This window comes from Macrosteles quadrilineatus, unplaced genomic scaffold (genome assembly GCF_028750875.1).
Source record: "Macrosteles quadrilineatus isolate MER2022 unplaced genomic scaffold, UCM_ALF_1.0 Scaffold_32__1_contigs__length_1466915, whole genome shotgun sequence".
Taxonomy (NCBI): domain Eukaryota; kingdom Metazoa; phylum Arthropoda; class Insecta; order Hemiptera; family Cicadellidae; genus Macrosteles; species Macrosteles quadrilineatus.
In genome coordinates, this window is record NW_026542625.1 from 1233082 (window position 1) to 1258029 (window position 24948).

The 24948-nt window shown below is 34.0% G+C and overlaps 1 protein-coding gene across 4 annotated transcripts in view; it reads right to left on the bottom strand.

The window, feature by feature from the left end:
* Positions 1 to 4457: 4457 nt before the first annotated feature.
* Positions 4458 to 24948, bottom strand: part of LOC129005757 (nucleolar protein 4-like) — a 55936-nt gene continuing 35445 nt past the window's right edge. For 2 of the 4 annotated variants that reach the window (XM_054434753.1, XM_054434754.1), the window contains 7 exons: positions 13551 to 13669; positions 10917 to 11060; positions 10323 to 10526; positions 9176 to 9316; positions 7247 to 7434; positions 5783 to 5952; positions 4458 to 5007 (listed from right to left, as the gene is read on the bottom strand). In XM_054434753.1, the coding sequence (XP_054290728.1) occupies positions 4841 to 5007; positions 5783 to 5952; positions 7247 to 7434; positions 9176 to 9316; positions 10323 to 10526; positions 10917 to 11060; positions 13551 to 13669 (1133 nt within the window). In that variant the 3' untranslated portion in view covers positions 4458 to 4840. The remainder of the gene's footprint in view (positions 5008 to 5782; positions 5953 to 7246; positions 7435 to 9175; positions 9317 to 10322; positions 10527 to 10916; positions 11061 to 13550; positions 13670 to 24948) is intronic. The other 2 variants (XM_054434755.1, XM_054434756.1) reach the window with 2 other exon arrangements.

The following is a 24948-nucleotide window of genomic DNA, read 5'->3' on the forward strand; positions in this document are numbered from 1 at the left end:
ATTTAGAGCTTTGGGCTATTACCCAGCTAGCCCATAAAGTGAGGTCTTATGTCAAATTAAAAAATACAGTGGACGTGTCAGATTTTCTTTTCTTTACATATCTCAGTAACGTAAACAACCCTTCTGTAGTGAGATTTCCCTTACCAAAATTCAATTGTTAGAAAAAAAAAACAACCCTTACCTCATGAACATAATGCACCCATACAAGGAGAAATAAAGCAACACATTTATACATTTAAAGAGAAGTCAATATATATTTCAAAATACAGTTAGAACAATATATAATATTTATAATCTATAAACACTGAGAACACTCAAGTAGGGAACGACTCGCGGCAAACCCTGTTCATATATCTTATTTACAATAAAGTCTGTCGCTACGGATGTTTATACATTGAATAGACAGTATCCCGCGTGGTCCCGGGCGGCTCAAACCGACGAATATTACAGTATTTACATTTGAAGTTGGTTTAACAAGGTGTCAATGTTTGATAAAACACACATCTATTGGTCTAGAAAAACTTTAGATTAACTTAATCCGTAAGATTTTTTAATAACAGTTTGCTAACTTGTAGTTTTTTCACACACAGGTTCTTGTCTAGTTAACTAGTAAGTAAATTCCTGTCTTAAAGTATTTCAATGTGATTTAATTTTATTTAAAAATGAGCAAACGTTCCATGACCCACAATAGAAACAAGATACTACAGGAACTTTTGGTAAAAGCACATTTCATTTTTAACAATAGGAAGTTAACTTGTATAAGACTTATTTACGGTTATACTTAGTTTTCTTAGTACAATTGGACACTAGAAAAATTACTTTAATTGTTAATATTGATAAATTACTCTGGTTCAGTGTCATAAGATGAAATTCTAACAGAATGAAAAGCTGGAAACATAATGCCCATAATTTGTTCAAGTTTACAGATATGATTTGTTTCTAATTACAGTATATGAAAGCTCCAGTAAAATATGTTGCATAAAATGTTTTTTAGTATTGTATTCAAAATTTATAAAACTATTGAACTAGCTATACACTGATATTGAATTTTTATAAAAAACAGTTTTACTTTAGGAACATATTGATGTTGGTAAAACATAATTTCATTAGTAAAATTTCTAAGTTACCTCCTGCTTTGATTTACTGTAGTATTTTTAACACTATCGTTTTAGTAATATTTTTTTTCAGAGATAGTTTTGAAGGCAAATAGGAAGTTATTGTTGAAACGCTTGTATGGCTATTGTCAGAATTACTTTTAATTGAAAATTTTAAAGTTAAATTGTTTTAAGGAGCCAACTAAAATAAAGTTGGTGATTGACTCAATTAAGATCGTAAATATTAATGTAAAAATAAAACAATATTTTTTACTTTTCAACTCAGTTGTTTTTTATCAAAATTAGTTTTTAATTGGTTGACCATTGAGAAAAATTTTATAATATTTGAATACTAAATACTTGTACATGTCAATAAATAAGATGTATCACAAAATAAAATAAAAACATAACCTCCTAAATGCCTTCAAAATTATTGCTGATCAATTTAATATTAGTAACCTTACTAATCAAAACTCAGTACTCAGTTTGAATTCAATTTTAAAGTACACAATACAGTACAGTGAAAAAATAAGAAATGTTTGGCCTGTGAATTAATGAAATAATACAGCTCCTTACTATTTTTTCACAGGATATCATTCTAATTTACTTTTAAGGGAATTTATTTGTAGTTTTGATAAAATATTCAACTATTAGAGTACTAATGAATTAAAAATTAACTAGTTTAAAATAATGATAGTTGTATGAGTATAAGTTAAACAAACGTGATATAGTAAACAGAACACAACCCATTTTAAGTGAAACAAAAAGCATAGTTTAGTTTTCAAAGCTTAAAATGAAAACTAATTTTGGATCCTCCAGATATAAGCTAATAAAACCAAAAGTCAAAACTGTTGACTGAAGGAAATACATATTATTGAAACTTCCATTACATGTTGCGACTGTTCTAGACATTTTAAAACATTCTAACTTCCGATAAAACAGGGAACACGAAGATTTATAATAAAACATTCATCCGATACAACTACCTTTTGATTTTATTGTGAACACTAAAAAATTACAAAATAGCAATAAATTCTATAACAAAATCAACAAAGAGCGTACACACTCCCGTAAAACATAACATAAGGGTAATACTGGAACAAAACACACAACGTAAACGAATACATGAAAATCGTTTGTGCAAAAAACATATCTGTGCTTGTTTATTGAAATGTACACTTAATTCAGTTACTAACAGTCTTTTGGTGTTGTCTTCCGTTAAAGTTTGTTTGGTTGTCATTTGTTTTCATCGGTGAAGTTCTGGTGCTGACTTTAAATTACTAGTATCTTGACAGTGACCTTAAATGAGCATGTTGTTTGCAGGGGGTTGTGTTTCAGAGCATCCTGTATAAATTATGGCAAGAGAATTCATTTTTTAAACAGGGACAGGTAAACTCCATTTCTGTTGACGAATCAAAAACATAAACATTTTCAACCGGTATATCGATTTCAATTGATTTATTGTTGTTTGTGTTTGTTGTTTATTGATAAGCATAGTACTGTTTTTAATGATATCGGAATATATTTGAACAGTCGATTGATTGATAAATGATGATAGTTTTTACCATGATAACCTCAAAATGTAGTTTTGAAACTGAACATTCCAAAAAGGGATTAAGTTTATGTCATGAAATAGTATGTGATACAAAAGTTGTCTAAGTCTAAATTTAAGATACATTTTTAAAGTTTTAGATGGTTTACAGTTAAGTAACAATATAAAAATAGATATTGTTTAGGTTTTCAATAATTTTGCTCTATCAAGTGTTGTTTTAGAAACTTTGAATTACTAAATTATAATAGTAGAATATAGTCAATTAAAGAATCTCTATGTTTCAAACTCTAAAGTAATAAGTAAAGCCTCCTAGAAATAAGTTTTAGTTTGAGAACTCATTAAATATTTTAGTCGCCTCTGTAAAAAGTAAACTCTTAAACGATTTATCTTACAATGCCATTGAAAAAATTAACCTTGGAATAATTATTATCTTTTTATAACTTTTTTATATTAAGAATATATTTTTAAGAGTAAATTTGGACAACAACCTAAATCCACTGGAAATTTCAAAATTGCATATATTTGGTTTTTTTTGTCCAACTATATTATTATAAAGTTTAACAGAAATACAGCAAGAGGATGGCCAATTTATTGCAGATCAAGGCATTCAAGGATTAAAGAGGTTTATCTTAAGCTTGCAAATTAACAAAATTCAAATCTCATAATATGTGTTATACAGGGTTTAATTTTAAATCTACCCTTCTTCTAATTGATATTTCATTTTGATTTGCCACAATTAGTAATGAAAATTCAACATTATTTTACACTTACCTACCCACACAATTTTATTTGATCAACAATAAGTCAAGTTTTTCTTAAATTAATTTACTTTGTGTCACGTTAGAAAGTGTTAGCACCGTTCTGTAACTTAGGTTGGTAACTTAATTAACTTTTATTTAATGAATCATATTTATATTTATATAGGCCTGTAAGCTTTACAAAATTCTAACTCAGATTTATTTAAGCCCTACATTGTTTACGGATATCTTAGGACAGAAGTCTTATATTAACTTAGTGTTTATCTTAACCCATTGGCGCCGACTTACGAGCGTTACTCGTACGGCCGCTGCAGGCCCGGAGGCCGACTTACGAGAGCTGCTCGTGTCACCGCTAGGCAGCGCCATTTGTTATTTAGTTATTATTATTTTTTGCTCTTTTTGTTTCTTCTTACTATTATAATGTTTATAAATATCTTGCTTCTTGATTTGCGTATTTACTCATTTATTTTAGCGAATAACAAACAATTTTGTGTTGCTATGGAAACCACATATCACCAAAAATCAGCTGCGGTAAGGTAAACAAACAATTTTTTTAAAAATGTTATTACTTATAAAAGTACACAACTTTTGATTTTTCTACGTAGGGAATCGATTGACCTTTATAATAGTAGTGTTATTTGGTGTCTGGATTCATCTTGGAATTTGTATATCAAGTTTACTTTCAAAATATTGTTTTTAAAATTTTTATTTTTATAATCTTTATATATATATATATATATTTTTTTTGAACTTTGACTATCCAATTAACACTTTTCTGTAGACAATTTTACTGTGAACAAAATGGTGAAAGAATTATTAATTTATTACCTAAGGTTTTCTTTCTATAGCAGTTAGAGTAAAAGTCTACTAATTTGGTAAAATTAATTGCTGCCCGAGGGTGCTGCAGGTAGCGGATTAATTCCTTCCCCAATGGGTTAATTGTTTAGTGTTTATGACTTAGTGTAGAATTAGTGTTTATCATTAATCACGTGATTTTTGGTAATTCAATTTAAACAAAAATACAGATAAATTTGCTTAGGACAGTTAAGTCAAGATATTGTAAAACAGAAAATAAAAAAAAACTTATGACGCCTAGAGGTGGAGGATTGCGGTAATAAATAAAAGTAATGAAGAAATTAAAGCCCTGTTCCAGTCAAAGATTAACTAACTATTTAACCAATTTAAATTTAAACCCCATGTCAAAAGACAGCCGTGTAGTTTTCAGTACCATAAATCCCTGAATTCCAATTAAAGGGGGCACAAAACCCCCTAGTTAGTTGTTGGTTTTCCCAACACTTTCAATATTTTAGCCATTTGAAGCCACTGTAAGATACAGCTTCAGAAACACCACTAGTCAGCACCCGCCGTAAGAGTCTCTTGTACCCCAGCCTCAACCAGCTCTCCGCAGCTTAGTAGAGGAAGGGGAAAACCGAATGTTACGGTTGCTGCAGCAGCAATTGCTCCAACTCTTCTGCGGACCGCAGCAGGAACGCTGCGGACTCTCTGTAGCCCGTGATGAGTTGTCTGACCGCAGCCATCTCCTGCGGACTCAGCTTGTGACTCAGCAACGGCTTGGAGGGTTTCATGCTCAGGTCTGTAGGCCCTACGGAAAACCCATTGTTGTAACTTTGGATAAAATCATACGTCTAATATGTATAGGACCATCAAATCTAATTTAGTTAATAAGATTTTTTTTACAGGTTGGCAGCCTCTTTTTACCTTGCATTTGCGGGTCCACATAGACTAACTGCCTGTGCGTGGATCGTATCCAGCAAAGCAAGGGGTGAGCCGGTACTGTACAAAGGTGGTACTGATCAAATGTTTGCGACAGTGACCAGGATCCGAACCCACGACATTGCTGTCTTGGGCCCGACGTCCGTGATGCTACTTACTTACTGAGCCACCGACTCACCTATATCATCAATATTTAGTCCCTATGCATCTCATGGATGCCCAAGCCTTAGGAATATCCATTGTTTTTTTTTTTTTTTTTTGTGAACAAGATCATACATAAGATTCTTTGAATCACTTGAGAGAAGCAAATATTAGAAGGTAACAAAAATAATTAAACAATCTATGTAAAATAGGCTAGATGTAAGATAGTTTACTGAGCCGTTAAAAATGTAAGTCTATTTTATCTTTTTGGTCTGTTATGGTTGTCCTACCAGTTTGGTGTGATTAAGCTAAGTGTACACGTAATAATAAGCATAACAAGTATAAAAAATGAAATAACACATTATTTTGTTTAAGTACAATCTGTAACTCAATTTAAGTCCTTTTTAATTATAAAACTGTCAACAGCTTCTGTCTAATTCATGGGCCTGTCCAGGTTTGACATCAGATGGTTTTCATGTTGAAAAATCAGAAGGATATCTTACCGTTGTGCATCATTCCGGGTGCACCAAAGGGAGGGGTGGGGAACAGTGGAGTGCCGGGGAAGTGCTGAGGTCCCGCTCCTCGTTGAAATGCTGGTCCAAAGTTTGGTCTAAAGAGAGCGCTGGGGGCAGTTGACGTGGCAGCACCATTCAGCGGACTGCTTGAGATAGAACTGAAACATATCAAGTTAATGTTGAAAGCTCATCAAAGGTTCAAAAAAATTTTCAAAGTTTGAAAAAAATCGTGGAGTAAAATACTTGCACTTTAAATTGAGCCACAATGCAAACATTTAATAGTGAGTATAATCAATGATCATAGGTGTGATGGTAGGGAACAGGGCAGCACTAGATGTAAAGATAAAGATACAGGGCTGGCTGGATAAGATAAAATTTTGAATAACACAAAAAATCAAAGTATTTAACTTTATTAAAAAAATTAAAAGTTTTACCGAAAACTTTTGAAATACTACATATATTTAATAGACACATAAATACATAACTGAACACACTCCTCCTATCCCAGAGTTTGGTAAGTTAGATTGTGTAAACATAAAACTGGTTAACTTATTTCCGTACTAATCCATAATTACATTTTAAAAATTGACAACATTTTAAAAACACCACTACTGAGTAGAATCATAGACAAATAGAATAAATATAGACCGTCAGCTGTGCTGCGGTTAGCATAAGTTCTGGCGTCCACCTCTAGGTTTGCCGTGTAGTTACGGCGCACACCGCTGCAGCGTCTGCTGGTTGCATACGGCTCCTGCGCTCCTTGCCTGCAGCGGTGTGCTCCGTAACTACACGGCACTCCTAGAGTGGTCGGCACCGGAACTTTCCTTTGACAGTCTATATTTATTCTATTTGTCTACGGTAGAATACACTGAGTCAAGGTTTTTGTTTGCACTAAGACTTAGGAGCCTCACCCAATAACAAATAAGTGCAGGCGTCTAAAGTATGGGGTATATTTTCTAAGTTATGTACAGTCAGGAACAGCGGTTCACTACGGTATGCAGTCACCTCACATAGCACGTGATATCATTATACTCGTTGGGTTGTATAAAACAGAAGTTCGGATAACTGAAGGTTTGATAATCAAGTGTACACTGATGTATGTAGTTACGATTTCTTATTAGACCTCAAAATGAATGTATTTTGCAACACTCTCTGCAGAGTATCAATAGATAGGCCTATAGTGATATTTTTAAGTGAAAATTTTTCAAGTGAACAATGAGTAGTGAATGGATGATATCACAGCTGACTGAGATCAGCTGAATCTTTAGCCAGGATCATTTTTTAAGCCCAATAATGAACAGCTGGACAGCTGCATTTGTTTAGCTGGGTCCAGTTTCCAACGTTTAAAAAGATTTTGAATTTTCTCACGATAGGAGACTAACTACTGATTACTAGGCGAGCACTACATCTATTCTACTACCCAACTATATGAGTGTAAGGATATGTTTTTACCTGATAGCTGGCGCAGGCGTAGGTTCCGACACTTTGGCCAGGTTCGGACTGTCGGGTTTGTTGTTGTTGAGGTGTATCGGATGTTGATGTTGATGTGACAGCTTGCTCTCTGATTGGTTCGCAGCACTGGATGCAAGGTTTGCTGCGGAGAACGACTCGTGAGCAGGCCGACTTGGAGGCGTTTCACTCTGTAAAGATGTAATAGTGTTGATGGTGAACTAAATATTATTTATTTTCATAGTTAAACAAATGAATGCTTGCATAGGTATATCAGAAGTACATAAATATAATATAAACATGTTTTGGGATTATTCACTACCTAACTCACTTGATGTTGGGATCACATTCTAGATTTGAATTTTGTCATGTAAACTTTTTACTTTTTTTGATGAAGTGTCCATATAGTACTTACAAAACTCACCCCCACCAATAAACTGTAAAAATCTCTGATTATTGTTTAGTACCAAAGACAGAGCAACGCCATATTGACTTTTGCATACTGAAGTAGACATTCCTTCTGTATGGACCAGGTGGAACCAATATTGCTTGTGATACTAAAATATTCAGCTTTCTTTGTAAATTTTGAAACTATGGTACTTGATGTTACTTTACCAGTTGCAATAGTTTGCGATAAGTTGTAATTTTCAGTTTTGTTTGGTAAAAAAAAAAAATGGCTTAAAAAGTATAACTACGTGCATTTGTTTACAAAACTGGCTACCGTACTACACTATATTATAGTCTGTGAGGTAGGCGAAGGACTCTAAGGGATTACAGTCCTCACACACACAGAGACACACCTACACACACACATATAGGTCCACGCACCGTGGGGTAAGTAGGGCCTTGCTTGCGAGTGCGCGTGCGTTGGTGGAAGGGACGTTTATCGCTCAGAGTCTTTCGCCAACCTCACGGACTATAAACATTAAAATCTCCTATGGCCACGGAGAAATAGTTAGCATCTTGCACCGGTGCTGAGACGTCATCTTCGTTTCCTCCATTTGCGGCGGAATCATGAACGACTCATGGGGCCACGGAGAAATAGACACCATCATTGTCTCCCGCTGTTACAAAAACGTGATAGTCGTCTTACGCGATAACGGCGAAATCATGAACATCTCATGCGGCCATGTAAATGTCATTTTGGTATTCTGCGGTATCGAAAACGTGAATGTCGTCTTAAGCGATAGTGGCAAAATCATGAACATCTCCTACGGCCATGTAAAAGTCATCTCCGTATCCCGCAGTCTCGATAACATGATCGTCATTTGCGCAATAGTGGCAAAATCATGGATATCTCCCTCGGCCGTGTAGACATCATCATCATTGTCTCGTCTCCTGCAGTGGCGATCAAGAAATACAATTTTAGGCCCCAAGTGAGGCCAACTCCTAGGCCGAGGCCCCCGGCAAATGCCATGTCCGCCATTAGGGTAGTACGGCCCTGGCTATTTCCTTTTATATCTTTTGTGGGATATGCACTTCCACACAATAACTCCAAATTCAACAAATATAAAAGCAATAATTAAATGTTTATATTGCCTGTGATATTGTAAAAGTTCAGCTTTACCACTGAGGGTGTCTACTTCCATCCTCGCCACACACTATGGGCCCTCCAAAACCGCTAAGCTACACATTAGCTTAATATGTATTGCTTGTTATATGTACCAAACCTGTATACTTCAGAGTCAAAACATTGACATTTACAATTAATGACCAAACTTTAGTGCAAGACGAGGCTGGCCAAGTGCTACTAAAGACTGCATTTGCGCTCAAAAATCGTAGGTGAGATTCGACTACTATGCGCCAGTGGTTTAGCAGAAAGACATAAAATGCTGTGACAAGCTGCACTCGTACCATGGTCTTGAAGGGTTAATATGAGATTGGAATGTCTACTTCATTCAATAATCAAAAGCTGACATCGACTACACTTACCCCCGGGATGACTGGTGGGGGTTGACTGACTGGCTCCAGTCCCAACCTCATCCTCTTAGCGTTGTGGCTCTCATTCTCACAAGCTTGGGCCAATATTTGCTCCGCCTGTACTGAGGTCAGGTGCGCAGGCGTCGGACGATTCTAGATAGCAACACAATAATAATTATCGTACTGCGTGTTCCCCAAAAGTTCTGTTCACTTGAAAGACTTCTTCTTGTTTTGTAAATAGGTAGAGAGTACAGTAGTCACATTTAGTCTGGGCGCGCGGCCACGCTATGGCCCAAGGTGTAGGGGGGTGTGTTTATTACTCATTTCCAAAAACATCTAGACCACACAGCTCTGGGGTTGTTCAGCTGTCTTCGTGGCTGGGCGAGGTGGAGGGGGTGGGTTAAATGCATAGAACTATAAACAGTGTTAAATGTAATGTATACAGGACGTCAAGTGGACAAGGAACCGCGCGCCCAGACTGCTTGCGCGTACTAAGAGAGGCTGCGAACCACTTGGTAATGTGTTGATTGTGGAATATGATTCTTGCTTCTTTGCTTTTACCACTAAATCATCCGTGTATCTAACACATTAAATTAAAACAGGGTTTAAGTTCAAATGCTTCAAAGCTATCTTATTGTTCCATGTTCATGTTCATCTTATTGTCCTTTTTGTTCTTGTTTACAGTCCCTTTGAATCTTTCAAATGTGATATTTACTTACTTATATGGGAGTTTAACACTTATATCTTCCTTCAGATCGAAGGAGGAAATTGTTTGAAAGTATCAAGACTTTCAAGGGATGGTTTTTTGGACTTAACTAGGATTGTGCTCTACTTTTTTTTTTAACAGGATGTTAGTATAGTCAAAGGCAAACAAGGGTGAGGCAGCAAGAATTTTTTTTGAGGGCTTAGAGTTAATGTATATATACATAGCACAAAAATAGTAAATGAAATAGATATTTTATGGAGAATCTTTAGCCGATCCATAGGTAAACAAAATGTTAAATAGTATTATTTAAATGCATCACCATGTTTCTCCTCAACTCTCCCTCATCTCATTTCCCACTTCTATATTATCAAATAGTCTAATATATCTGTTGGGTTGGATTTTTTCTACAATTTTATTACAAAAATGTTCACTTATTCTAAAACTTCTAGTTACCGATTCAGGCCAGTTGGAGTCCCGTGTCCGCTTATTCCTTCGGCAGGACTTGAGATAAGTTCTTATCCTTTTGCGAGCTCTCTCGGCGAACTCTGGGAACTGCCTTGTACACGAGTCTATGATCGCTTGGATTTTCTCTTTGGGCTGCTTTGAGATCGGCACAATTCTGTCTAGGTTTTCATCAACAAAGAGTCGTACGAACATCTGCAAAATCAGTATTGAAAATGTCATGTATTTTATCAAATAAATAAGGATGAACAATTATAGTATGAGTTTGAGTTAGAGTAAGAACAAGAATGGAGAAATGTTGGTAGTTCAGCCAATTCTTTTGGTGTTGGCAAAATAATAGATGAACTCTCCAATAAGTTTTATACAACAATTGCAAACTAAATTTATGATGCTTTGACCAGCAAAACCTTCAAATTTTAAGACAAGCACTAAGTACGTGTGTACCCAGACAATCTAAATAAAAATATTAGGTTTGTCCAAGGTTGAAACAACAGCATGCATTTTCAGCTCAGGATGGAGTATACCCCTCGGAGTTCATTTCAAAATACACTAATATCAAGAGAGATCAAATCAATTTTGACTCACATTAAATGCCTTTAGCCTCTCAGGATCGTGAGGCATGGTTTTGAGATCATCAATTTCCTCCTCTTCGTCGTCATCATCTTCCTTATTGCCACTAGAGGAAGTCTCGTCATGAACTGACCCTGTCTCTTGCAGCGTCGCAGGACTCTGAAATAAAGGATTTTATGGATGTTAGAGAGATGATTTTATGATGGTTCGAAAATGGACCTAGCTGTCCCTGATCCCTTACTCTGGCTAATGAAACAGTTGATCTTAGTCAGTAACAAAGCTACACAGGTCATATCATTCTATTCTATAACTCCAATCTGCTGCATTCATATTCAGCTTAAAATACACATCTTAAGAATATGTGACCGTCTTTAACATTATACAAATTTATAACAGAATACCTGGAATTAACAATTTGTTAGGAAATCTAATCTACTACATCAATCCTAAAGTTAGTTATAATTTATATATCAAATATAATGGTAAAATCAAACATTTTGTTGGCATTACCAAGTAAATTTAATTTTCAAAAGTATGATTTTGAACACAGTAAAATACATTTTATCAGTGAAACATTCACACACAAAAAAAAACTTTATGTTTTAACCAACAATACCTAACAAACTCATACTGTCACACTCAAACAGTCACAATTAGTGTTGAAAAGCGTCGTGTCATAACGTGAAACCGAAACAAACAAGCGCAAGAGCGACAGTAGTATCATGACACAATCCTGTTACTAATGTAAAAGCTCGGCAAATAAATGGACACGTTTATTAACATGCTCTTTTGACTAACGTACTACCTACCGAACATGTATGTCACCAATACAAAGCAACAAAGAAAAGTATGATTTTTTTGTAAACAGAACTATCTTCTATATATATAATTCCGTAAGTAAAATTTTTGTAAAGAAATTGTGAGTGACTGGATGGCCGTAGAAGGATGGGAGGGGTCTTATTTTAAAGGTCTTGACGTGAATTTTGAGGGAAAACTATTCATTTTTCTTAATTATGCACCAAAAGGTCCTTATGGAATAAAGTAATTCACGTCATGTCTGCTTTGTTTACTTTAAAACATGTGGTTTAACTTTATTTAAAGCATATGGTAAAACAGTATGTAATGTACTGTAAAATGTATACTAACCCTAAAGAGAGGTTTAAAATACTAATTGAAACCGTATTTCTATTGCACCATCTGGAATGCCACGACACAAATTAGTTTTAAAAGTTGGTTCAATAGTAATGCTCATTAGAAATATTAACCTAGGGTCTGGATTAGTTAATGGAGTACGATTGGTTGTGTTAGGTACCTATGTCTAAAAAAAGTGTAAAATTAGTATTAATTACTTGAGAAGCAAAGTGAACATTTTTCTGGCCAAAAATAAAACTAATAACTACAGATCGTAATATGCCATTTAAGTTTACAAGGGAAATTTTCACATAAAATCTATATATCTAACTCCGTAAGCCCAACATTTTACAATGAAATTGTGAGCGAACGGGAAGCCGTAAAAAGCTGGGAGAGGTCTTATGTTAAAGGTCTGGGCATGATAATTTGGGGGCATGAAAAGTCCTTTGGAATTTTAATTTTTAACAGAGCAGACATCAAAATGCTTTATACAGGTATGTAATAACTATTATACATATTATAATATACAAAATCTTAAACTACAATCAAGTAGGGTAACCCATGAGACTAATAAATTGTACAAAATAATTACTAGAATATATATAGGGGCTATTGCCCCTTCAAGCCACTAGTCTTTAATATAAATATTTTATGTGAAATAACAGGCTCCATGGGTCTGTGACGTTATTAGTATGACGGTCTGAAAAATGTTCTGACGTTGTATGAAGAATAACTTTTATCATTTGTAGTTTTAATTTCTGGGGATAGATATGGAGAAAATATTGTTTTTGTGAAAATTTCCAAGTTTGAGTTTTTGATGGATAATATTCTACTATTCTATATAATACTATAGATGGATATTTCAACTCCAAACTCAAACTATAAAATGTTCACGGAAAAACACTTTTTCTATATAGGCAAATTATTTTTGTATAAGGGGAGAAAGTAAAAAGTGGCTCTGAAATTTATACCACTGAAAAATATAACAGAATAGTATTGAGAGTATTAGGTTCCTATTAAAATTTGAATCACTATGGGGGGTGCGGGGCGATAGCAATATTTTTTCTAACAAGGGTGACGTGGCTACTGTATATCTCTTTCAATAAAACAGTATATAGACATAGAAATTAAAAACTCTTCTTTCAATTAAAGTTTTCTATTCAGATTTGATTTGAACATAACAAAATGTAAAATCCACCATTAATCCCTGAATGTATAAAAGTAAGAATAAATAAAACAAGTATTTTTGTAAAAAGTTCATCGTTGGTGATAGTACATAAGGGATTACTTCAGACGTTTACAATCACCATTAATATGAAGATTTCACATATTCGATTTTAGATACTTTATTTTTTACTAACCAGATGTAAAATATCTCCAATAAATCCACACAAAAATTAACCAAAAGCACTTCACAGAACCACACAGTCTGTAAAACGCTCTGTGACTGTGATTGAAGATTGAATGTTGGCTGTGTGTTTCACCTGTGAGGTAGACTGTAATGTGTAATGTACGTACCGGAATGTCTCTGGGGGTGGGAGGGGTTGGTTTCTTGCCCCCAAGTGAACTGTGGTAAGGCCAAATACCAACGTCATCCGAGGGACTTCCCTCTCCTAGCCTGAGCTCTCCGTTCCTCCCTGCAAACATACCACACTTCAAACAGAATCCGTTACTAAGAGACAAAAAACATACAGCACTGGGCTCGGGATACATTTTGTGTAATTTCCAGTACTCGTTTAATGAGCGATTTTGAAAATTGACATGAAATTGTAAAATGTTGGAGATTCTTTAGCTGGTATAACTTTGGATACAATTTCAGATAGGATTTGACTTTTTTGGGGATTTATGCATTGTGTACCATACTATCCATCTTAAAAGTTTTGTTAAGTTTTGTTGTAAAAAATGTTAATTACTTACTACTTTGTTGCTCATGAGAGGATTAAAAACATAAAAAGTTTAAGCTATACAGTCATGTGTGAGTAAAAGCTGAATTTGTATATCCAACATTAGATTTATTACAGTTTGTATGGCTATTGATAAAGGCTATATTTTTAATTTTACTGTAAGGACTGTAATGTGCACAGTTAGTATTTGCAAATCAAGCTTTCTAAAGAACAAATGAACAATACAATCATAGCAAAATACTGTAGAGTGAGACTACTATATAAAACAACAACTGACATCCTAAGAACATCTTAATATTTTCTATATTATCCTATAGCATGGTGTAAATGTACACAATTTTTACGTCTTTACAGTTCTCTTGTTTTCAAAGTCAACAAATATTGTAATTTATAAAATATTTACCACCTAAATTTTGAAATCGTACATTATAAAAGACTTTAATCCTGGGTGTTACTTTAGTATACTAATTTACTATTAAAATACAAAATTACTAGAATTTTTGTGACGGAATATCAACACCCATAGTTAGTGCATCATGAATAAGACGTTTGAATGATTATTTTTGACATTTTCCGTCACAATTAGTAAAAAAAAACAAGATTTGCGGATGTTTCGGATGTATATTTTGTTTCCCAAACTGGATGGGATCAGGTTCCAGCGTTAAAAACTATTTTTACTAATCGTGATGAAAAATATCTGCAATAATCGATCAAATACCATAAATCCACCATCACAGAAAATTTAACTTCAAACAAAGAAAAAATAATTAGGCAACAGGCAAAAAGTAATCAAAATTCTACAGACATTAACAAGAGACAGAAAGTCCAATATGAAGAAATAAATAAGATGTGACATTCTTCGTCAAATTACTCTTGTATAATAATGTCATAACTGTTCATTGTTAATTTAAGACACCACGATCTTGGAAAAACATTTGCTTCTCAGATGTGAGATTTTCTACAGAGAAGAATAATTATTAGGACATAATTTGCGTTATATTTCTCTGACTAGAATATAATCATTTTTGGAAAACATAATACTAAACTAAAATATTCCACTGCAAAACTATTCTTAGAACATAATTCATTTTTAGTGGTTTGTGTTTTAATTTATTTCTTGCAATCAAATGGCAAAATTTGAAATTAAATACAAAACTATTCTTTTTACACTTTTGTCTGGGGATGGAAATGTCTACAATAATCCTTGTAACATATAACATAAAACTGTTTTTAGTTTTATCATAAGTGCCAATACTAAACCAACAAAATTAATACTTGTATAGCGTCCAATTCAATGTTCCCCATAAAATAGTTGTGGAATCAGGGCAGAAACACAAATCCACCGACCACAACCTAATATAACTGATAGGATGGCAGAAAGCTGGTTTCAAATTATACATGATTAGCACTGGCGGGCTCGGCACGCATGGGCGATAATAAAATCGATATTTTTACAGTGATGGGTTGTACTGGCTGCAACAAAACTAGTACCAAAAGCGATAAAAGCCTACGGCGCGGGCTAGTTTGACAGGTCACCGCCAACGGGGGGAGGGGGGCTATTGACACGTTGCCATGGCAACCTTAGTTCAACCGCAATACCATAGATAGCGTCATCGGTCTGATTTCCGTCCATTCACAAAGAGTGACGTTTCAAACCTTTGGCGCAGAAAGCAGATCGTGTGGGATTTTGTGAACTGGGGATTTAGGATGGAAAACCAAAACGAATTATATGACGTTTCCTGTTGTTTTTAGTTGAAAGCTCAAAATATATATACTTAAAAATTTAATTTGGGACTCAACAATACTAATAAAATTATAAATCAGCTGATACACTGAGTTTAATTCATAAACAATACATACACTTTTCATATTGGAAAGCCAATGAAAATTATTAAAGAAAAAAGCAAAATATAGACCGTTTCTGATTGCGAACACAAAGTGAAATATTAATTTCTTTATTCACCGGTGTACGATACATCGACTGTTGTGGTAGAGAATACGAATTCATTCAGGTACTTTTTATTTTATTTTATTTTTCCGATATATTTTTAGTTAGTAGGCAAATTTTGAATTATACTAAATTTAGAATTTCACACCACAAATTCCATATTTTGCAGCAACCATTTAAGAGACTCAATTAATTTCATCGCTTCGTTTGAACATCTTTATCCAAGTTTTTAAAGTAACATTAAACTCAATTCGAGAGCTAAACGATCTCTTACATTTCCTGTAAAATAAAATCGTTCCTCATAGAAAATTTTGCATTAGTTTCACTGACAGAATCTAATTGTAATTTTACATAATTAAAACCAGATTTCACAGTTACATGGTGTTTGTGCGCCAAATGAGAGGCAGGTTCAGTAGGCGGTGTAAGTGTCCCCGAATGTGGTGTAGAGAGATGCCTAACAAAGAGAGCCCGCAATGCAGCGATGCCGTGAGTGCTGTATTCAGCTTCTGAAGGGGCCACCTCTGCCTCTGCTGGCAGCCAAGCTTACACGAATACAACACAATACACTACGTACAGTACGTGTATAATGTACATGTGTCCTACACAATTTTGTGTTGTGTTTAGAATATTTTCAGAACACCTTTTTATAACAATGAGAAACAAACACATGGATAAATTTGAAAAAAAAATTATAATTTTGGGTTTTATGTAACTTGTGGTTTGTCTTGAAATCGAGAGATTGTACTATGAATTAATGATGTTGTCTAACAAAAAGGTAAACGTTAAGTAAAAAGACCAGGGTTTGGACCGTTCCCTTTCAAAATTTAAAAATTAATTGCCATTGGTACAGAAACACAAATAAAAATTGTGGAAAATTCAAACTTGGACACTGGTTTAAAATATATTCTATGAATTTTGTTAAGATTCGACTACATTGCTTTTACATTCTTTTATTGCTTCTATTGTATGAAAGTAAATATAATTTAATTCAAAATGTATTTATACTACTATATCAAAATACTGTTCTAGTTTTTAAATGTATTTAAAAGTGGAGGAATTCATTGTGCAACAAAGATCTACCAATATTTGAAGTGATGTAATTAGACTGTTTATTCAATAATCAAGTGAAAATAGCCTCTAGCCCAGCTTAGTTGATTCAGTGAATTTTACACCTTTTGGTAGAGATCAACGGTATTTCGATTATTGGTAAATTAGAAAATTGTCAAACTTAACAACATAACAAAGTGGTTCCAAAGCTTGGAATTTTCTTCATATTATTATCATTAACTGACCTACCTAAAAAATATCACAGATAAATCGTAAATCGTTTGATTCAGTCGTCTTCCATTTCTTAACTGCGATCTGTTTGTCTTTCTTCCTCCATCGTTAGGTTAGCAATTACCGACTAGTTTCTGAAGGGCTCACTAGGGGGGTCGTTAGGGAGGGGGGGGGTCATAGAGGCCTTAGCAGTGAGGGAGGCACTAGATTATCCGACAGTTGCCAAGAGGGAAGGGGGGGGAGGGGTCAGACTTCAGGGCTAAAGACCCAAAAACAGGGGAGAGATATAACAAAAATAGCTTCCACAAAAAAGAATAAATATATATCAACTATTGATTTTTGTTGATGTGAGACCGTAAAATTATGGTAAATTTTGTTTGAGAAACATAATGCAATTATTTTCAGTATCTTGTAGTCTATGAGCTAAAAAGTTCACTAATTAATGGTGTTTTTAATACAAGCAAGACTTTATCGCGTGCAATTATCGTATACACATTGAATTTTTGTAAAACATTAACATTCAAATGTAATAAAGTAATCCCTACGATTTTTTACGTAATGCAACCAAACATTTCGTGGCACTATTTTCATTATTTTGCCAAAATACTGCTGAAAATTTTTTATAATAGACAGCAAATTAAACATATAAAATAAATATTTGTCAGCTTTGAAAGCACAAGGCTGTTAGAAATCCTACATCTCATTAACCTATTCTCAAACTTTACTCGTATTCCACTTAGATTTATTTTCTAGTCCCCAACATGGGTCACATTTAGTACTCAAGAAAACGTCCGCTTCCTAACGACCTGCGATCTATGACGTAATCTAACAAAAAACCACTAAGTGGTAACACTTCCCCCGCCAAGTCAGCAACCCAAAAAAGACAATAAATCACCACTTTTCCGCCAAGTAAAACAATGTAATGTATGTAAGTTTGGCAACTTGGCGGCAGACTTTTGTTTGTTTTTTTTTTTCATTAAAGTTACGTTGGTGGATAATTTCACAAATCAACTTCTCTAATTAATTAGTCCAACTAAGTATAATAATTTCGAGGTAATCAGTAAATATAAAACCATCACTATTATGATTTTATGAAATGTGACACAAATAAGGTCAAATTTTGTAAAATAAGCTCTCATCTAGCAATGTACTATTGGGAGAGATACTTGCTAAATGAAACTAATTTTATGGTATTTTTTAAAGTGATCAAGCAAAATTCTGCCGCCAAGTGGCCAAACTTACATACATTACATTGTTTTACTTGGCGGAAAAGTGGTGATTTATTGTCTTTTTTGGGTTGCTGACTTGGCGGGGGAAGTGTTACCACTTAGTGGTTTTTTGTTAGATTGTATTTATTTTTGTAGAAAATTAACAGTTAAAATAAAAATCCTCTTTTCTCTTATATATAGACCAGGGCACAACTACACATAAAATGCATTGGTGTTACATAAGTGTTCCGATAATTAAACCCGTATATCTAAAGACTAGTGTAAATTGAGCCCTTATTAGAGAAGTAAAAATGTAATCAAACAGATTAGGTTTTTTAGAAATAGCATAAGGCAAAACAAATATTGAAAAACTCATTTTTATCCTAAATTTACATATCACTTTTTACATTCACTTTTTTGCTTGTTTAACATACGTAGACGGATTTTCCCGATTGTTTTATTTGTTTTAGTGTATCAAAACATAAAACTAACCTTATTTAGTTAAATAAATTTTGGCAATATTATGAAGAAACAATGTTAAAACTAACCTTAGTACTAGTACTAAGTTTCAAGTTCCTAGGTTTCATATGTTTTGATAAGTAGTATTAAACTGTTAAAAATGACGAGCTGCTGTACCAGTGTACCATCGGTACACTGCATTTTTCAATGGAAAGTATCGGGGAATATCACTGCTCTAAGTAATTTTATATAGTAACTAGCTCAAATCATTCGGTATACCTGAAAAAAATACTTTATAAAAGTTTTAAAATAATTTTTCAGCTGATCCTATGAATTTCTCTAACATTTTAAATTAATTGAGATTTAATCGCAGCTGATCCTTCTTTTGTTTTGATTTTAATCCCATGTTATTTAAATGGGCCAAAATCGTACTTTGAGGGCTTGCCAAGGGTTTATGGGTCAACGCACCGACTTGTGACCCTCAAAAGGCACATCTACACGCTAAGGGCTTTCAAACAACATAAAAAACATTAAAATTGAGCCAGTGGTTTGGGCTGTAGGTCCGTCAACATTTAAGGAGAAGAAGGAGAACACGGAAAATTTGTGAATTTTCAAACTAGTTTTTCTTGGCTCAAACACAACCTTTTTTTAAATTCTTTTTTTTATTTTGCCAAGAATGATTGGCCCTATCCAGTGGATGAACAATTATTTTAATAGCTTTTGTTTCTTCAGAGCTATAGACGAGTAAAAAAGCCACTTTGTCACGTCATGTATATATACACTGCAGCAGCTGTGTACCGCTGGGGGACTTGGCGGGGCGGAACGCTGCCGCGTTCCTTAATAAACCGATCTTTCTTATCTGACTAGGGAATCTGAAAGTGCACATTTGAATGTGGGTATAAAAGTGGAAAAGAGGCCCATAACGCCGGGCCCGAGCCTTTATGGGGCAGCGTTCGGCGAAAACCGAGTGCACTTGCATCTAAACTGGGGTAGCGGTTTAAAAAGTCAAAAATATTCACCAAAAATTGTTTAGGTATGTATTAAATTGTAGAAACTAAGTTTAAGAGATTTTTCAAACAAAAAGTTTTACTTAATACTACATGTTAATTAGTTTATAAATTTATAAATTATAATTTATTTATAAAAATATGTGAACGAAAGACTCTTTTAAATACTCGGTTTATTAAAAACTCAAGTAGAATTTTCTTAGTTTAGTCTAAGAATTTTACTAAGAAATTATTTATGATTAAATTCCGAATGAAAAATAAACTGTGCTACAAATACAACAAATTAATATGTGCTAAAAATTGAGATCGAATTAATTTTAAAATTGTAATAGTAGGTTTTATCAAACAATATCCTACAATGGAAAATCTTTTCGTAATTGACTCGGCCTATTTATTGAGGTTTTCTTTTACGTTTCTAAAAACCTTATAAAGACGAAAGTATTTATAACTATTCTAAATTTCGAATAACTCTTGCTATTTTGAAAAATATTTTAGTATAAGAATATTATTGGAATTTAGCGTAATTTAATATGTAAAAAAATCGCATATTCTATCCATTCAGTTTAATTAAACATTACAATTATCTAAATGACAAAACACTTAACTGAGTATTTTCTCGTGTACATAAATCAAATGAACATCACTCGTCGAGTAGAACAAAAACGAACTGAAACTTTTCACACACGACGGTACAAATGGAAGTCTCATGACCTCTTTTTGTACTTATATTTCGGATACAAAAGCGGGTTCGCAGCCCGTCCCTTTGTGAACACTTTTGTCTCAGGAGAACACAATAGTGTTCACAATGGCGTCCGCAACTTACCCGAATTGATGATAAGACTCGGAAAAGAGATCATTAATTTAGCTATCGGCCGAGAACAAGGGTTGTTTTGAGATAAACCGCAAAGAGTGGAAGGGTTAGACCGTAATGATTCTGTCTTGATAAATATCGTTCAAGTGTCGAGGCTTTGTAAGACAGGTTTTGGATTTTGGTTGAGTCATTGTTTGATTGTTTAGGCTTTATTTTTGGGTTTTGAGGATTAATTATATATTAATATCGTTGTTAAAGTGTTGTCAGGGTTGATTATTGTTGGACAAGATTTGGAATTTGGATTAGGGATTGTTTTATATCTTAACGTTGAGGAGGTTTTGCCAGGGATTTATTTTTGAGCAGGGTTTGAAGAATAAATTACATTTTGATATCTTTAGTAAAGTGTTGTAAGGGTATTTAATTTTGGACAGGTTTTAGTATTTGCATGACAAATTTTATCTCTGAATCGTTGTAAAATTTGTTTTAGGGTATTTATTGCTGAAGATGTTTTATGTTTTAGGTGAAGGATTATCTATATCTTAAATTTTATTGTCTGGGTTTAAATATTGTAACTACTGAACAATGTGTTTATTATTTAAGATTTCGTCACTGCGATGGTAAATAAGGCCCTGAAAATAAAATGTCTTTCGGAACCTAAACAGATTGTACGGTGTAATTTAGATGCATTTAGTTTAGGAAATTAGAATATAATATTGAAGGAACAAACTTTACTTTTGTTTACTAAAAACTAGCACACATAAAAAAATCAATCTTCTTCTATCTATATAAATAAAATTAGAGTTTTGTCTGTACATTGCTCAGAATTATATACTTTTAGGTTATTTTTACGTTTTATACATTAAAGAAGCAGAAACGAGTCTTATCTCAATTTCTGTCTGTCTGTCTGTCTGTCTGTCTGTCTGTCTGTCCCTTTGTCTGTAACACTCAAGATGGCATTTTACGCAATCTTCTCCGTGAAAACCAGAGTACCTATCAAGATCCAAGTCATTTTAATGTATTCACTGGATTGGCGAGAGTGTCTTTAGTGATTTAAATATAGCCTCACTACTTTGTAAATAAAATTACGGACGTTCAAAATTGCAGTTTTGTGCGATTTTTGTCAAATTTTCGTTCAATTTTTATCACATAATCGTCTATGAAATAACGAACAGCTGTTCGGATCAAGATTATTTTTTCTAGCTGTCAATGACATGTTTACAAATGTTGTTTACAAATACCGCAACTATTTCGAATCACATTTTGAAAGCAAATCCCAACCAAGTGAGATTAAAAACGTTTTTCTTACATAACGGATTTAATTAATCGCAAGTGCAATAATATAGTCTAATAGTGTAACCATAAATGAAATTAAATAACTAGACATCGTCCAAATCGGAACCAGAAATTCTTTGAGTATAAAATGTTTCTTGAGTTTTGACAACCAGAAAGAAGAAGACCTTGAATCAGTGTTGTATAGGGCTGTGACACTGAAATGATCGTCGCCAATAGCTTACAAAAAAGGTTTCCACTCATTGACGGCGCTTCAATGGCGATTGTGTAAAGTGTAAAGTAAAAAATCACAACTGCAGTGGGTGATTGTAACAGAGGTTTAACAGAGGAAGTGCTAAACTCGCTTTTCCAATGTGTCACTTTCTGTTTCTACTCACCGTGTGATGCAATCGCTGGACCATACAGCCAATAGGCCCATAGATCATATCTTGGGTACGTAAGCCTACATATTTATTCATAACAACCTTTTTGACGACGATCCTTGATACCGGTACTTTTCCATAGAATACATGGCCTACCTACTTAAAAAATAAAATTACAAATGACCAAACCCCCAACATTGTGTGATTTTCGTCACATTTCCTTCTAATGTTAATAGATATACTAATCATTGTTTAGAGAATGCGTAATCTATTAAATAACAAAAAGTTGTTTGGGTAAGGTTGCTTCTTTTTCAAACTGACACCGATAAGTTTACGCTATAACTTTTTACGAGAAAATCCAAAAGCAAGAGATCAATAACCTCGGGACTAGATATTAATGTATTTAATTGGTCCGATTTACTGAAATTCTTAGGTAGGTTCTTACGTAGGTACTGGTTCTTTTCCTTAGAACCGGTAGTTTACAAGTTAGATATCGTTGGTGTTGCACCTTATTTATTAGAGCCGTCCGTATTCAATTTAAGTGATGTCTTAACTCTGTATAAGTTTTGCTTTTTCTGCCTGGATTCCAAATCTTAGCTTACCCGGTATGCTAAGAAAATGATAACCTATTTGAGTAAAACATATGTTGGGCAAACCATCATGAATTGTTTACGCCTTTATATTGTTTATGTATCAATTAGTTCGTGGCCTTTGTTGGATTGTTGTATTGTGTTGTTTTGTTGTATGTTGGTAACGCATTAATGTCCTTATTTCTCAGTGTTTCACGGAATGGACAAGAGCACCTTTGATACTGAAAATGTCAACCGGAATAAAGTGTTAAATGGTGAGGTTGAGGTAGTACTTTAAATACGTTTAAGTTAACCGATGTGGAAAGTAACTTTCAATTATAGGCCTACTTTAGGGCTACGCTTAATGGATCTATAAAACATTTTTAAGTTTAATCATTGGACATATGGACCAACACGATCCGGGTGACATTTAATTGCGAAGCATTTATTTTGGCTTGAACTGTCAGATACTGTATTTGCGAAGGTTTATATATAATAGTTTTGCCAGCATATCTGCAAATATGCAAACTAATTGCTGTTCTTAATGTTAATATAAGAAGGTTTCAACTGACTACTATAAGATCCCCGTACGTAGAACGGGCACACAGCTAGTATCAAATATTTTTTTAAAATCAAGCGTGGCATTAAAATTTGTACTTTTAGCGAATTTCCCTATAGGGAAGTAGCTATTACCGTAGGTGGCACGGTAAGACCTAGACCCGGGACCGATTTACTTTTTCATTTTGATGTCCCCAGAGGCCAAAAACACTATTCGTTCAAATTTTTATATATGTATATATATATACATATATATAGACTTATATATATATATATATACGTCCGTGAACGCGATAACTTGAGTAATTTTTGTCCGATTTTGATGAAATTTGGTTTAAAGGTGTAAAGCGGGATAAACTTGAATGAGTTCGCGAACCAGCACGATCGGACCATGGGAACGGGGCTTTATGGGGGGTTTTATGGGGTAAAAATTGGTTTTTCTCACTTTTGACCCTCAAAACACAAAATTTCCCAATTTGTCTTTAGACCTTTTTAAAGAGCTTAAAAAAACAAATAATTTAGTATATAAAAGTATTTTTGTTCGATTATTAGTAACGGATAAAATTAAAAAAATTGTAAGTTTAAAATTCCCATGTTATTCTTATGGAGAATATTGTCAAATGTTGTAGTTTGCTTGTTTATGAATATATTTTGATCAAACTTGGCAAATTTATTTATTTTGTACTAAGCTATCAATATTTTACTCAAAAACACACTTTATTAGTTTCCTTGTAGCAGCAAACCTAGGTACTCGTTAAACCTAATGTTATTAAAATATATTTAACTGAAAATCAATTCAGACAAATGGAAATTTGCTTAGTCGGCAGGTTTGCTGCGGCGGGGGTATTTGTCTTTTGTAATCGTTCCACCCACCATTTTAAAATCTTTACCAGCTGAACGTTTCGTTAAAATAATTAGTTCTGATAGTACCCAGTCAAAAATTATTGATTCAAGCTTTTAAATTGTAATAAGATTTAAAAATTATGAAATATACCCAGAATAGCCAGACACGTCCATATTAAGGAGCACGTCCACAAAACGTAGCATGAGTTTTTACTTTCCTATTCAACCACTGTTGCAAGTATTTTACCATTACGATGAGACTACCCGTCCCATAATGACCCAATCCCGAAGTGTTGTAAAATGCCAATTATATCCCAAAACTCGCTCGTTATCAGTAACGATGTTTGTCATTCACAGCTGACTGGGCGATACCCGCCAGACAGACAACAGTTTTGACATTGGCAGCCCTGGGGGTGGGGTCCGGGGTTGTGATTTTTGAAGGGTCGGGTTACAAAGGGGGGGGGGGTGATAAGGGTCCTCGGTATTGACGGGGGTGACTCACATTCGGGGTGGAGATTGATAATAGAGTCGGGCCGGACAAGGTCCAATATAGGGGTGCAGGGGAATAGGGGAAATACCAATAAGGATTTAGAAACAATGGTAGAATTTGGGGGATTTCGCAGAGTTTCCATGGATGCTTGTTAAGTTCTTCCATGCTAAGACTCTTTGGAATGATATT